The sequence below is a fragment of the Cavia porcellus genome, unplaced genomic scaffold, assembly GCF_034190915.1.
Source record: "Cavia porcellus strain 051 isolate PalLab524CR breed Dunkin Hartley unplaced genomic scaffold, mCavPor4.1 scaffold_9, whole genome shotgun sequence".
Lineage (NCBI taxonomy): Eukaryota > Metazoa > Chordata > Mammalia > Rodentia > Caviidae > Cavia > Cavia porcellus.
In genome coordinates, this window is record NW_026947492.1 from 58,852,049 (window position 1) to 58,869,286 (window position 17,238).

The 17,238-nt window shown below is 36.5% G+C and overlaps 1 protein-coding gene and 1 pseudogene across 4 annotated transcripts in view; one reads left to right on the forward strand and one right to left on the reverse strand.

Annotated features, from left to right (window-relative positions):
* Positions 1 to 17,238, reverse strand: part of Uvrag (UV radiation resistance associated) — a 282,472-nt gene that overhangs the window by 201,670 nt on the left and 63,564 nt on the right. For all 4 annotated transcript variants that reach the window (XM_003468551.5, XM_063256475.1, XM_063256477.1 and 1 more), the window contains exon 6: positions 1,245 to 1,327. In XM_003468551.5, coding sequence (XP_003468599.1) covers positions 1,245 to 1,327 — 83 coding nt within the window. The remainder of the gene's footprint in view (positions 1 to 1,244; positions 1,328 to 17,238) is intronic.
* LOC111756402 (U6 spliceosomal RNA) lies at positions 6,261 to 6,357 on the forward strand (annotated as a pseudogene).

Below are 17,238 nucleotides of genomic sequence, written 5' to 3' on the forward strand. Positions count from 1 at the left end.
ATGTTTTCAGTCCAATACTGAATGGTGCTCCTTTCCCCTACAGAAAATCCTGAAGAAAGGTGTTTCACAGGATGGTGAATGTCACTGCTCCTGAGAGTCAGAGGCTAGGTGTTACCTCTGTAGTGTAAAAGCAATAGTATAGTTCAAGCCTAAACTTTTTAGTTAATATCCAAAGTAAACAATAAAAAAGTCTTCTTCACTGTTCACTATTGATTCTGATAAGAAATGCAGCGTAGTGAAAAAAAGAAAAAATTTTTCAGAGGGAGAGACAGTGAGAGGGAGGGAACTGGGGATGTAGCTCAGTGCAAAAGCTTCCTTGGATTCAATGCCCAGAGCTTCAAAAAAGAAAAAAGTCATCTAAATATGTGTGCTTATTTTAGTCAAAATCATTGTCTCTTAAGTGTAATTTACACAATCCATGTGTCCAACTGTATACCATTATGAATACTAAGATTCAAGTTTCACAAAGGCTAATTTTATAATGTTTATAAAACAACCTTTTTTTAAATTATCCCTTGGGACTCATTCTTTAACCAACATAGAAGATATCTACTAGTCTGAAATTTATGATGTGTTATATAAAAACTAGAAAAATATTGCCAGAACCAAATTTAAATGAGCAATCTGTCTCAGTAGGATGAACAAAGGTTGAGGGTCACTGTTGACTTAATTCTGAAATGCATTTATTTTGGTAGCTTGCCCCTTGGGAAAATGTCCTTGATGATTTAAAATTAAAGCCAAATTTTAAAATCTTTCTAAATTAAGCCCAGACATAAAAATATAGAGATGAAACATAGAAGCTTCAGAGCATTAGATCTGTACAAAGTGCCTTTGGCTTGTCAAACATCTTTTAAAGTGAATGGGAGGTCAAAACTCTAAGTTGTGTGCAGGGTTGATGGAAGGCTCCTCTAGTGGTGCTATGGTTGATAAATCTAAATTGCGTACCTTTGGGTTGCTGTTCTTTAGAGTAATGAAGACCAACAAATAGCTTAGGTCCCTGTGTTAAGATCATTGGCTTCCAACTGCTCTCTCCCTGGTCCAGAGAAAAGAAGTGGTTTTCCAAAAACTTTGTGAAAGACATAAATTTAAATCATTGTAGCTACAAAATTTATGTGACCGTCACTTAAAAATGCTATGCCCAAGTAACAGCTTCTGAAGCTCCTATACATTCTTTCATATTGAAATGTCACATGTTCGAAATGGGCAAGATTCTTTAGAATTCAGGAAGGTCCTAAGTTTCTTACCGTAGCAAAGAGAAGACATCATAAGAATTACGAACACAGTTCTGATCCACCTGAAGAATAGTCTTCTGAGCATTTGAATAACCCTGAAAGACATTAATAATCAAAATAAAACAAGATAGAACTTTGTGCACAAATTAATCCTATTTGCCTTTTGAACAATATGATATACACACCTGAGTAAATTTTAAATTTTAGAGATTCCAAGAAGTTAAATATAATTTCCATATAACTAAAATCTAACTTTTCAGGCAAGTGAATTTAAAATAAATGCTCATTTTCTCACAGAGATAATGTTTCACCCTGTAAGTTGTGGTGAATTTCCCAAGGGAGCTTCGAAAGTTCCTTAACATATTATGTGATTGAAGAAAAGTATTAGTAATAATATTTCAACTGAGTCTATCCATCAAATGTAATTATGGGACTAAATTCCGAGTGTTAATCAGGAATATAAGAAACAAATATTCATTCTTAAAGGTAAAAAAGAACAACGGTGGTCGCTAAAGAGATCATAGCACGAGTCCATAAAAACAGGAGCAGTATCTGTCATTAAAGAGAGGTAGCATGGGGGCTAGGGATTTGGCTCAGTGGCATAAGCGCCTGCCTTGCAAGCAGGCAGTCGTGAGTTCGATCCCCGGTACCGATAAAAAGGAAAAAGACAAAAAAAAAAAAAAAAAAAAAAAGAGAGAGAGAGAGACAGAGGTAGCATGAACAGTAGTTAAGAAAATAAGATTCCGGATCCTGACTAAAGGTTCCAATTTAAACTTTTCCAATAATAGCCCCATCATAAAGGCACATAATACTCCTTTCATTTAACATTGGTATCTTTACATATAAAATTGGTATCTTTCTCACAATACTGTACAAAGTAAAAAAAAAAAATGTTAACACTTGTCAAATGAAAGATATGTAATCAATACTATGTAAGTATGCTCTATAATACCAATGTAAGCTGGGGTGGAGGGGGACATAGCAGCACAAGAGATTGAATCCAGGGCCTCCCCGTATGCTCGCAGTAGTGGCTTATATATCTTCGGCCCTGATTTTTGAGATAAGGTCTTATTAAATTGTGCACTTTCTGCCACAGCTTCTCAAGCAGCTAGGATTACAGGTGTACACTGCCATATGAAGGTGACATAGACATTTTTAAAAAGTTGCTCTGGACATTAAAATATTATGGCAGTATTCTGAACAATTTTATTCTCATAATTTGATAACTTAGATGAATTCTTTGAGAAAATAAATTACCAAAACTGATATATTATGAAACAATAATGACTGAATGACCCTATATCTACTTTTTAAGTGAATAGCTGAAAATAGTCTCACAAAGAAAGTCTAGGTCCAAATAGTTTTACTGACAAATTCTATCAAACATTAAAAAAAGAAATAAAATCAACTTTCCATAGTCTTCCATGAAAGAGAAAAAAAGATAAAACAAATTATAAAATAAGGGCAGGCATTACATAACAAAAAAGCATCAGGAATATATAATTATAAACATATGCACCTAACAAAATACAGGAAACAAAAGCTGGCAAAAATAAAGGAGGAAGTAGCTGGAGACTTCAACACTCTGCTTTCACTAATGAGAAACACAAACGGACAAAGTGAATTTAAAGATAAAATAGTAAAAGTATGAACACTACAAGCTAACTATACTTAACAAATATATTATAGAAACCCTCCAACCAACAAGAGCAATGAATACATTCTCAAGTGTACATGGTATTATCCTCTAAGACAGATCATATATTTTACCACAAAACAAGTCTCAATATCTTTTAAAAAAATGAAATCATATCAATTAAACTAGAGATAGTCTCAATATCTTTTAAAAAAATGAAATCATATCAATTAAACTAGAGATCAACAACATAAAAAAATCTGGAAAATGCACAAATGTGCAAACAACACATTCTTAATCAGGTCAGAGAACAAATCACAAGACAAATCATAAAATGCTTTGAAATGAATAACAATAAAACCACAAAATACTAGCAATATTCAATGGATACAGTTAGAAAGCACTCAGAGGAAAATAAAAACCTTTCAACACCTATATTTAAAAAGAAGAAAGAGCTCAAATCAATAAACTAAACTTTCGCCAGAACTAAAAAAAGAGCAGGAAACCAAATCCACATCAAGAAGCTAGAAACAGTAATAAATAGAATAGAGATCCATAAAATACGAGAATACAAAAACAATATGGAAATTCAATGGAACCATAAGTTCTCTGATAAGATCAACAACAGTGCGGGGGGTCGTGGTGGCTCACGCCTGTAATCCCAGCACTCTGGAGGCTGAGGTGGGAGGAAGTGAGCTCAAGGACAGCCTGAACAGCATAGTGAGACCCCGTCTCAAAAAAGACAAAAAAAAAAAAAAAAAACCAAAAACAAAAAAAACAGAAAAGAAATCTCCAACAGAGTGAAAAGAAAACCCACGAACTGGGAAAAAATCTTAGTCAACTGTCCCTCAGACAAAGGATTCTATCTAGAACATATAAAGAATTTTAAAAAGTCAGACCCTGAAATTCAACGACTCAATCTAAAAATGGGCATCTGAGATGAATACACACTTCTCAGCTGAAGAGATACAAAAGGCAAATAAACATAAGAAAAATGTTAAAATAGCTAAGATGATCGTGCTACTAATTCTATTAGTTCTTGGAAAACAGTTAACATTCATAGGATTCTATCAATTTTGCACGTTTATATCTGGTAATCTGAGTAACTGTTGAAGACAATTATGCAAAATAACAACCTTAGTTATGTTCCTATCACCTTGTTTGGAAAGCCTATATTGTCACTATTTTGGGTTCTTTGTATTGATATTTATTTGTCTCTTTTGTTTCTTGTTTTTCTCATAATTGGTTTTGTTTTGTCTTTAATTTTAATACAGAAGGGAGAGATGTACATGTACAGGCCTAGAATGTATCCTAAAGAGTTTACAAGAATTGATTTTATTATGTGTGATGGTATAAACAGCTACTTTGAAGAAAACAAGACATTATGGTAGCCACTGCTGATTTCCTACCATCTTGTTGTGAAGTCCAGTAATGCTTTTACTCTTTGTTTTGATTGGCTTTAATCTGTTTCGTATTATTTAATTTTAGCATGTGTGAAGGTATGGACAGCTATTTTTGAAGAGAACAAGAGACATTACGGTAGCCATTGTTGATTTTCCTGTTGTCTGGTTCTGAAGGCCTGTAATGCTTTCATTCTTTTGTTATAAATGGTTTTATACTATTTTGTCTTGTTTTAATACATTGTGTGAAAATCTGGACAACTACTTGGAAGAAAACAACGGACATTATGGTAACCACTGTTAATTTCCTGTTGTCTTGTTTTGAAATCCTGTGTTGATTGTATTGTTTTATTGTATTGATCTGCTTTATTCTATTTTGTTTTATTCTCTTTAGAATAAAAAAATAAAAAATATTACATATCATGAACAGATGGAACTTATGTAGGGTATACAAAGATGGTTTAATGTATGAAAATCATTCAGTGTAATATACCACAAAACATATGATCATCTCAACAAATGCAGAAAAAGTATGTCAAATCTAACACTTTTTCATGACAAAAATTTAAAAATAAAGCAAACCAACAACAGAAGGAAATTTCTTATACATGATAAAGGAGCTCTACCAGAGACAGAGAGAGAGAGAGAAACAAGTCAACATCCTAGTTAATTGTAAAACACCAAATTTCTTCTCCCTGCAATTAAGGACCAGACAAGGGTGACTATTCTTAAACCACTTCTATTTAACATCATACTGTAAATTCTAACAAGAACAATTAAAATATATGTATAAAATAAATGCAATGACGTTCCACATTCATGGACTTAAAAGAGTTAATAGTATCAAGATAGCAACAATACCCAAAGCATCTATAAGTTCAATGCCATCCCTAATACCTAAATTTCTAATAGCCTTTTCTATGGAAATGGAAATGCCAATTCTCAAATTCATATGGAATTGGAAGGGGCTGACAAACAGCTAAAATAATACTGAAAAGGAGAACAAGGAAGACTCACATGTCCTGATTTCAAAACTTCCTACAAAGCAAATTTATCAAAACAAGATGGGACTGGATATAAGGACCACTACAGAAATTTATTTTTTGTTTTGTCTTTATTTCTAATACAGAAAGGATAGATGTACATGTATAGGCTTATACATACCTAAAACATACTCTAAAGAGTTTAAAACTGAAATAAACTGAGAATCCAGATAAATCCATAGATCTTTGATCAATTGGATTTTAATGAACCTGCCAAAACTATTTTATGAAGAAATAATAGTCATTTCAACAAATGGTACTGACGCAACTGAACAGATACACAAAAAGAATGAGGTTGAACCAGTCCCTAACACTGGCAAATAAAATTATCTCAAAAATGAACTGAAGACCTCAAAATTAATTAAAAACCATAAAATTATAAAACTATTCAGATAAAACATAGGGATAAATCTATATAACCTTCAATTCACTCGTAGATTGTTAGGTATGATACCAGAAACATGAACAACAAAAGAAAAAAGGGAATCCATTCAAATTTAAAACTTCCAGGCATCAAAGAACACTATAAAGAATGTAGAAAAATCCATAGAGTAGGAGAAAACATTTTGTAAGTTACCTATCTGATAAAAGTCTAACATTTAAAACATATAAAGTATCTCTATTGTTACAACGTAACAACAAAAAGATAATCTAATTTGAAAATAAACAAAGAAATGAATAAGACATTTCTCCCAAGAAATAGTCAACAAGCTCATGAAAAGATGTTCTATATCATTAATTATTAGGGAGATGCAAATGAAAATGACAATGAAGTACTACTTCATATCCATTAGGATAGCTATAATTTTGAAAATAATATAAATAATAAACAAAAACACATGTTGACAGGGATGTGGAAAAATTAAGAGCCTTCATGCATTGCTCTTAGGAATGTAAAATGGTCAGCCACTGTGGAATGGTTAGGCAAATTCTCAGAAAGTTAAAACACAGTGCCTACTATATCCCAAATTTGGATCAATAAAGAGCAGATTAGCGTAGCCCCTCCATAAGGTTGACACAAAATACATGAAGCATTCCATATTTTTAGAAAAAAGTTAAAATATAATTACAAGACATAGCAGTTTTACTCATACTTAAAAAAAAAAATTAAAAATAGGCATTCAAAGAAATGCCTATACAAATGTTCATACCAGCACTATTCATAAATTGTCAAAAGCAGAAAACTCAATTGTCCATCAATGAAAGAATGGAGAATGGACAGTGGCATATAAATGCCTTAGTATATTACTTAGTTCCAAACAGGAATGAAGTACTGATATATACTATTTGTAGACACAAGAACATGATACTAAGTAAAGCAAGCTAGATACAAAAGAATGTATATTATATGATTCCATTAATATGAAATATCTAGAATGGGTAAAACTATAGAGACTTAAAGTAGCATGGTGTTCATTAGGGAGTTTGAAAGACGGCAAAATGGAAAACAATTACTGAAGGATACAAAGTTTTATTTAAGGTGATAAAAAGTTTTGCAACCTTTTTTTCTTCCCCTATCCCAGTAGTTCTGTCCTGAGCACTTTCTTTACCTTTCATTATTACAATATCTATTGTGTATTTTTTATTTTATTACTCTTTCAGATTTTTATTTTTTATTATTTTTATACTAGGGAGACAATATGCTATTTATAAATGTGAGTTTGATTTCACTTATGAGTGTAGTCTCAAGTTGCCTCCATTTACCTATAAAAGCCTCAGGAAAAAAGGAAGAAAGGAAAAGATTATATATATGTTGGTAAACATATATAAATATATGTATGTGTATGTATGCTCAATAGCTAACTATGTTACTAATTTCTTTTAGTTAATCAAAAAGAATAGTTTGTGCTGTCACTGTTTTGATTGATCATTTTTGTGCCTAGATTTTGTAACCTAAACAACTAGTTTTGAGATAACAAAATGCAATATATTAACTAGTGTTAATTCCCTACTTTTTTAATTTAAAATTCTGTATCATTTCTATCTTTTTTCTGTTTTGCTTTTTAAAATAAAAAAAGTTTTGCAACCTGACAGAGTCAGGGTATATATAATGTTGTGATTGTATCTAGTATCACTACATTGTATAATTTAAAATCATTAGTTTACATGACATTAGTTTTACCTCAATTTTTTAAAAAAAGAGATGGTTACAAAATGATTTACATATTGTGAGAGCAGATGAAGAGAAAGGACAGGAGACAATCCTATTACTTAACTACAAAATCCAAATGATGACACTAGAAACAGATTTTATTATAATTCTCAGATGAATCTGGGAATTCTCAGAGAATTTTACAATTCTCAAATGGTGTTCTACTTAGCTTTCCTTTTTCCCCTTAGTACTAAGGATAAAGCCCAGGGGTACTCTATCACTAAACTATTAGCCCCAGCCCTTTTTATTTCTTCCCTTTGAGACAGGGTCTCACTAGGGTGCCCACGCTAGGTTTGAACTTGTGACCTTCCTGCCTGAACCTCCAGAGTAACTGGAAGTACACACATACATCACCACATCCAGCTAGCTTTGTTCATTTTTTGCAAAAAGCTGCCAAATATTTTTTTTTACTATTAAAAAACTCTACATTCACTAATGAACAACTAAGAGCAACATATTATATCAGAGAAAGTACACTCAACTATATGTCTGGACTCTAGGTTTTAATCCATTTTGCTTTTACACATATGAGAAAAATCATTTAACTCCTCTAGTCCTCAGTTTCTTAACTATAAAATGAGACTACTATTATTAAAACAATAGTAAACAAAGAGTGTTCATGAGCATGTGTAGTGTGCCAGGCAGTATTGTGTTTCACGTGTTAATGTTTAAATGTTACTATATTAAATGTTAACACATTGAATACTCACAAAATCCTGTGAATAGGTACTATTATTATCTCAGCTTTAAAGATGAGGAAACTAAGATGCAGAGAGGATTAAGTAGAAGAGCCATGCAGTCTGGCTCCACAGCCCACGTTCTTAATGACCATGCTACACTAGATGATCTTTCAGACCTTTTCTGATTCTGAAATTCTGGGTCCATGTACATTTAAGGCAACTTAAGGACATTATTAAGCCCTTCTAGTGTCACTTAGCAATTAACGTTCTTAAAATATGCTAAGAGCCTTGTTCTGAATAGCATCTAACTTTACCAGATGTAGGATTCCAACAAAGCTCTGATGAAAGATTATAATGGAAAGAAAAGGCCCATTTATATCTGGTTATCTGTGTGAGATACTGCCAAGTGCCAAAGAGTCTAAAAAAGATTTACATGTCATTCAAAAGTCTTCTGCAGCCAGGCCTAACGATTCTTTTTCAAGGAAGAGAACAGTCGCCAGTCTGGTTAGTGCCTGTTAAACTGTTCAAGCTAACAGATAATTTCCCATATACAACGAGCAGAAGTAATTCCAGGCAAATCAGGTGTTTTTCTAGATCACTGGTCAGCAATCTTTTTCCATAAAGGGCCAGACAGTATGTTTGGCTTTGTGGGCCATATGTCATTCTGTGACACATTTTTTTCTTTCAAATTCTTTAAAACTGTAAAAATCATTCTTAGTTCACAGGACATAAAAAAACATGTCCTGGCCTTTAGTTTGCTTACCCCCATGTTAGCTCACTGGATAAGTGATTTTTTAAAACACGATATTGTACATTTTGAGAGTTTTTAACTGATAAAACTACCACAAGACTTTCCTTAACTTCATTATAACTACGAAAGTCTCACAGAAATAACTTACTTGACAGTAACAAATTTTGAAGCAAATAGAATTATATATACTTACTCATTTCAGTGTTTACTGAACACTTGACACATGGAGGATATCTGGCCAACATCTTCACAAAGTACATAACCGAGTTAAATTTCTAACTCAAGTAAATAATGCGAAGGTATCATAAAAAAAATTTCTTACAAAGCTACAAGAGTCCTGCTATAGTAAAAATCCCATCTAGGAGAAACAGGAACATCAAAGGTAGAGATGGCAGTATTTGGGATGGAGTAGGTAGTACTGAAAAGCTGCTGGCAGGGAAGGAAAGTCCCACACAGACCAAACACCTTTAGCCAAAGAATGACAGTGGGAGAACACAAGCTCCATTCAGAAAAAATTAAATAGTGGCCCAATTTGTTCAGCTTCAGTGAACCATGAAAAGGAAATTATTTGAAACCCTAAAGAGGAAAGTAGTGGGAGATACAGCTGAGCACATAGGCTGGGAGGTCCAGAGCACCAGAGCTTGAATACTGTGTTAGTGAAGACAACTTATGGGCAATGAAGACTCGTGAAGGGTTTCTGACGTTGTAGAGTAAAGAACGGTCAGAGATGTATTTAAGGAAGGTTACTTTGGCAATGACACATATGATGAATTACACGAGGTAAAATGTCTAAATGCCAGTTAATTGGCTATTATAAAAATCCATACATACTAGAAGTACTGAGAGCCCAAATGTATCAATAGCAATGATAATGGAGAAAGGTAGGAAGCAGGAAAAAACTGTCAGAGAAAGAAGGGAGAGACAGCAGTAGAGAAGCAAAGATAGAACCAAAAGCAGTAGACAGTAGACTAAATTTGAACTGATGGACAGAAGGAAATCAGGTCAGAGATTTAGATGCATCAGCAGACAATGAAAACTTATGTAATTTTTAAGCAAAGGAATAAAAAATGAAAGTAAGCTTTAGTAAGATTTATCAGGCAGTGGTAAGCAAGACAGAGTGGATACAGAGACTGGAATCCACAGGCCTGCCAGGAAACTACTGCAATAATCCAGACCTTTGGGAATGTTGATCTGAGCTTGAATTGCAGCAAGAGAGATGAAAGTAGCCATGGATACCAGAGTTCTTTAAATCAGAACTCTGAAGAATCTAGTAGCTGACAGGATAAGCAGATAAAAAGAAAGACATCAGTCAAAACTGACAGGACTTAAGTCTTGGATAAATGGAATAATAGTTAATAAAGATGTAGAAAATTGGATAGGAAAACAAGCCTGGAAAGAAAAATGAAGAGCTCCATTTAAAGTGTAATAATTTAGAAACAGACGTCAATCTAGAAACAGACACTAAGACAGTGAGAACAAAAATTGAATATACTAAAACTTAGTACACTAAAAATGACAACCCAATTGCATATCTCAATGGAACTTCTAGTGATTTATTGCTAAGGAAGTTTCAATCATTCATTCAACAAATATTTATTGAACTGTTATTATATGACAAGCACAGAGCTAAGCACTAGGAAAAAACTGTGAAGACAGACACTGCACCTGGCTTCACACAGACTATAGTCTGGCAGGAAAGAGAGATAAGCAAATAAGCAATCAGAATACAATAGAATAACGGTAGTGGTGGTGAAAATATACTGTCAGGTTCTATTGGAGCATAAAAAATGTATACTCAAACTTCACTTAGGAGACACGTCACAGAAAAAGAAAACCTTCCTATGGAAATTGGCAAATAATGACACAGAGAAATATTATAAGAAAAGTTTAAGTATGAGGTATTTAGAAATAAACAATCAAGAAATCACAGTAAGACTGTTGTGGATTGGTAACTAATGGTCAACTCAGAAACCAGCTAACTGAATCAGCATGGTGCTGAGCATGGATGGTCCACCTGAGGACTGCTGCCAGCATAGAAAGGAGACCAAGACAGGAAGAGAGAAGTGTTTTGGGTTCTCATAAAGAGCTCCTAAGTTGGTTCTCCTGGAAGAGTTTGTCAAGCTGGTTCCCCTGATACGAACTCGGCTATCATCATCAGGACCTTGTTGCCAAGAAACGCTGCAATTCACTTTGGGGGAGCTTTGGTCCTTACTTTGAGCATCACTTCCTGGCTCCAGAGGGGAAGATGTGTGCCATTCAATCTCCAGGAGAAGTTTGTTATGCTGGCTTTCTGATATGTACTCGACTGCTCTTATCATGGGAGGAGCTCGAGGCCTCACTGTCACTGAGGATGGGTATGGCACTTTTCAGAGGAGCTCTGGTCCTTATTTTGAGCTTTGCTTTTTGGCTCCAGTATAGAACCTTGCTAGCACAGATCCTTCACCCAATGGCATTCCGCCACTGACCTTTGAGTCTTCCCAGCACAGATCCCTGAAAGAGATGTGCATGAGTCACTGTCCTAGGTTTTCAGCTGACCTCATTCAGATTATTGCCACAGGATCCAGGTCCTCATTTGGACTTTCTAGGTCTTTAGTGTTGTGGACTCATTTCCTGCATTTTCTTTGTATTTGATTCCCTGGGTGCGCATTATAAACAATACTATGAATTATGTGTCCAGTATGTAATTGGTCTCCTTGCAACCCCTGACTACAACAAAACTGGTACCATGACTAGGGCATGTAGAGATATTTCTTCTAAGGTAAAAGATAAATTGTTGCATCTGGCTTCCCCTATGACTAAAAAAGAGGCACAATGCCTAGTGAGTCTATTTGGATTTTGGAGGCAACATATATTTCTCATTTAGGTGTCTTACTCCAGCCCATTTACTAAGTGACTCGGAAAGCTGCTAATTTTGAATGGGGCTCACAACAGGAAAAGGCTCTGCATCAGGTCTGAGCTGCTGTGCAGGCGGCTCATCCACTGATGCCATATAATCCAGCAAATTCAAAAGTACTTGAAGTGTCAGTGACAAATAAAGATGCTGTTAAGAGTCTCCAGCAGGTCCCCAGAGGTGAATTACAGTGGAGTCCTTCAGGATTTTGGAGTAAGTCTCTGTCATCATCTGCATACTCTCCCTTCAAAAAATAGCTCTTGGCCTGCTAGTGGGCCTTAGTGGAAACTGAATGCTCAACTATGGGACACCAGGTCACGATGCAACCTGAGTTGCCTTTCATGGCCTGGGTATCATCTGACCCACTGAGTCACAAGGTTGGACAAGCACAGCAACAGTCTATCATTAAATGGAAGTGGTATATTCATGATTGAGCCAGGGCAGATCCAGAGAGTACAAGTACATTACTTGAGGAAGCTGCCCAGATACCTATAGCTCTTATGCCTGCTATGCTGCCTTTCGTTTCTCAGCATGCACCTAGTGCCTTGTGGAGTGTACCACATGATCAGCTATCAGAGCACAAGAAAGCTAGGGCTGAGTTTACATGGCTCTGCACGTTATACGGGCACCACCAGCAAGTGGACAGCTGCTGCATTACAGCCCCTTTCTGAGATATTCCTAACGGACAGTGGTGAAGGGAAATCATCACAGTGGGCAGAACTTCAGGCAGTACACTTTGTAGGACATTTTGCCTGAAAGAAGAAATGGCCAGATATGCAACCGTACACTGATTCATGGCCCAGAGCCAATGGTCTGGCCAAATGGTCAGCAGCTTGGAACGAACATAATTGGAAAATCAGTGACAAAGGTATTTAGGGAACAGGTATGTGGATAGATTTCTCCATATGGGAAAAGGACGTAAAAGTATTTGTTTCCCATGTAAATGCTCACCAAAAGTAACATCAGTGAAGAGGACTTTAATAATCAACTGGATAAGATGACTCATTCTGTGGATTAGCCAACCTCCTTCAGCCACCCCTGGCATTGCCTAATGGGCCCATGAGTGGCCATGGTGGCACGGATGGAAGTTATGTATTGGCTCAATAACACACACTCCCACTCACCAAGACTGATTGGGCTACAGCCACTGCTAAATGCCCAATATGCCAGCAGCAGAGACCAACACTGAGTCCTTGATATGGTACCATTCTTCAGGGAGATCTACCTGGTGGCAGGTTGATTAGATGGGACCACTTCCATCAGGGAAGGGACTGTACTTCCAGTACAGACATGTATTCTAGATATGGATTTGCACATAATGCTTCTACCAAAACTACCATCTGCACGACTCACAGAATGCCTTATCCACTGTCAAGGAATTCCACATCCTCTGTCCAAGGAACAACTTTTACAGCTAAAGAAGTGGGGTAATGGAATTCACTGGTCTTTCCATGTTCTTCACCATCCAGAAGCAGTTGGATTGATAGAAAGGTAGGATGGTCATTTAAAGACACAGTTAAAATGCCAGCCAGGTGGCAACAGCTTACAGGGCTGGGGTAATGTACTTCAAAAGGCTGTATGCTTTGAATCAGCATTCGTTATATGGCACTGTGTCTCCCACACCCAGGATTCATGGGTCCAGGAATCAACAAGTCAAAGTACAAATGGTAGTACCACTCACCATTACCCCTAGTGATCCATTAGCAAAATTTTTGCTTCTTGTCCCCACGACCTTATGTTCTGCTGGCTTAAAAGTCTTAGTTCCAGAGGGTGGAAGGCTTATACCAGGAAGCACAACAATGGTGCCATTTAACAGGAAGACTTCCCCTGGTCACTTTGGTCTCCTCATGGCTCTGAGAAAACAAGCTAAAAATGGAGTTAACGTGTTTTCAGGAGTGACTGACCCAGACTATTAAGGGGAATTTGTACTACTACTCTACAGTGGAGGAAAGGAAGAATAGATGTGCTTCAGGAGATTCCTTAGGGTGCCTTTCAGTACCCCCATACCCTGTTATTAAAGTCAAGGGGAAACTACAACAACCTATCCAGGCAGAGTGATAAGTGGTCCAGAACCTTCAGGAATGAAGGTATGGGTCACTCTACCATGGAAAGAACCAAGACCTGCTGAGGTACTTGCTGAAGGGCAAGGGAATACAGAATGGGTAATGGAAGAAGGTAGTTCTAAATACCAGCTACAACCTCATGATCAGCTACAGAAAAGAGGATTGTAATTACTATTTCCCCCCACATATGGTTCTAATGTAATACAATTTTGATAGACAATGCTGGTTTTTGAGGATTGTTAAACTTGTGTTATAATGTTGAAGTTAAAAAGTGATAAGAGTAAGTATGAACCAAAGGAAACTTATGCTCTATTCTGCTGAGGGATTTAATGTGTTTCCATTCGCATGCAGGATAGTTATAACATGTCAGACAGAATTATATGCATGTCTTTGTACCTAGAGACTGGTTTAAAGCAATATGTCTGTTTGCCAAGTTGACAAGGGATGAATTGTAGTGATTGTGTCAACGTGAGACATTTAGAAGCTTAACTAAATCAGCTTAGCAATTCTACACTCTAGGGTGGCTCATCTCCTAGATGGAATAAAGGGAAGGAAGAAGGACCGATGAGGTTCTGTTCTTTGGAGGAGATCTAGTCTTCGCCTTCAGTTTGGACTTCATCTCCTGACTTCCAGTTTAGACTCTTTGGCTTCTGTCTTGGATCCTTCAGACTCCCAGCACAGATTCTTCAGCTTTCTATCGCAGACCCATCAGTCTACTGGTGTGGCACTGCATGGGACACTGCAGGGAACCCCAGATCTTGGACTGAATCCTTCAGCCTCTAGCTTGCAGATACCTTCTGCACGCTTCCTCATCCAACTCTGTAGCTGACTGCTGTAAGCCAATCTTGTAATTTCTTATACATTTGAATATCTTGTGTTATATTTTCTCTAGCAAAACCCTAATACAAAGACTTTGTAAGGTATTTATTAACGGCAGATGCTACTGACTTGATTTGGAAAAAGGAGGTACATGACCAGCAGTATGGATATATCTAAAAGTAATGAAGGAGTAGGCATTTGTTGGCCACCATCAAGTAGTGATTCAAAGACAAAGGGCTTCAGAATAACTGCTCTGATTTGACTTGAGAAAGGGGATTACTATACACTAACTGAAGGAACGTTTGTTTGTTTGTTTGTTTTGGATTTGGTTTTCTTTTGTGTTTTGGGTGTGAGTGTGTTTGCTTGTTGTTGGAAGTATGGGAGACTGACCTGGCCTCGTACTCTTATCAACTGAGCTACAATCATCCCCTCTTTTTTAAGAATAGTTTTGAAACAAGGTCTCACAAAGTTACTTAGGTAGACCACAAACTTGGATCCTCTTGCCTCACTCTCCTGAGTGGCTAGGATGACAGGCATGTGCCACCATGTTTGGCTAGAAGGAAGCTTTTTGAGAGGAGGAAGGGAACTGAACTCAGTTTAGGATATGGGAATATACGTCTGTGAAACATACAAGCAATGGACACAAGTCCAGCTACATGGAAATCTGAACTGGGAATGCAGATGAGAGAGATCTGAAATATTCAAATATAATGTGTTAATGAAAAGAAAAAAGTCCAATGGAAGGCCCAGAACAATAACTTCATGGCTCTCCTGAAAGCTTTTCCCAGCATGACCTGACGGTGTTCTACGTGTTTCCATTCTTCAAACCATTCGTGAGCTTTGCCTATACCTCTTCTTTGCTTAGTCACATAGTGTAACATGGGTGGGTGGGGGCCCATTCCACTTCTTGGACACGTTTTCTAGATACAGTGAATATACATATTTAAAACACAGCATTTATTTGTAAGGCTACTCCTAAAATAGCTTCCTGATGAATAAAGAGGCAGCCTGTGATCCTATGTATATATACCATGGACATTAATACACTTTCAAGTGTTAGCCAAGTTTAAAGCGAGAAAAACTGTACAAGTATCTCTGTCAAACATCAGCAGGCCTTGAACACCCCCTTTCTCAAGTTGTGATGAAGCCCAGATACCAAGCTGTTAAAGAGGGAAGGTGAGACCTTCACTTAGACACTGACCTGAATATGTACACTCCTCCACCCAGATTTGGTAAGGGCCAGATTTACTTTTCCTCTCAAAGCAGCGAGACACAGTAAGCAATGACCACAGTAATATTAAGCAAATGTAGGGATTCTGAATTTTTTTTTAAATTCTAATCAGTCGGGATGAACAGATTCTTGTTCACAAGCCATTGTTTTAAAATACTTTCAATAAACAATCAATAACAATCACACACTCACAAGTATGAAGTGGACTGTCTTCAGGGCTACTCCATAATGGGAGAACCAAAAGTGACCTTGCTAAAGTAGCCATCCCTGTGAAAAGTCTATTTTACAACCAAATGGAGACAGTAACAATGTGGTAGTATTGACCAAAATCAATACTAAATCCTAGGACTACAAAAGAGAGTAAGGTATAACCTCATCCCTAAATGAGCATATGCTCTAAAGGGAAGCAAAATGTACACACAAATTACCATCTGAGAAAAGACAGAAATGAGGAAGAAGAGAAGGCTGATTAGCACAATGAAGAGAAAAAGAGCTGCAGGATGGGACCCCAGCTTAGAGAAGAACAGTTTACACTGAAACTGACTTGTCTGGAGGGGTCAGGGGGAATCTCAAGAATCACCTCATTACAAATCTATTCTAAAATAAAATAATAAAAACAAATTTTCATATTTTAAGTTAAAACAATTTTTGAACTCTCTGAATCCCCTACTAAGATGAATCTAAAATTCTACTTCTGTTTACTTCTCAAGAATCTAAAAAATCTACACAAAGAACCACACTTGGCTTTCAATGTTCCAGTACTAAAATTCTCAAAAGCTTGAAAATTGTGCTAAGAAGACAAGAGCCTCCAAATTCCTAACAGGAAACATGGCGTTTTCCCAGATTATTCTCTGGCTTCAATGAAGAGAGAAAATGGGGACCACACTGCAGCAGCAGGATTTATAAATATGAATTACAGGATAAGATGATTTTCCAAACATCTGTCACAAGTTAATCCGATCCAAGAAGAAAAGAAGGGGGAAAATAAAGACTCACAAGGAAGCCAAATATAGTGACTAAAGTGTGGAACTTATGTGGACTCGGGTGGGTGATGGCCTTGGGGGCAACGGATGCCTAAGCTTCAATAATAAATACCCACGTCTGCAGAAGGAAGCACTTGATAACACTCCAAGTACTTGCCTGGATATTCTCTTCTCACTTGAGTCTCAGAATGCACAGCCAGGAAATCTCTGGTTAAATGGAAAGACAGAGACTTGGACTTTGACACACTATATGAACTGGAAAGAAATGTAGACATGTCAGTGGAGTAATGGTTTGATAAAAAAGCCTTCAAATGAGTCAGATTTGAATTCAAATCATAGATCTGCCACTTACTAAATA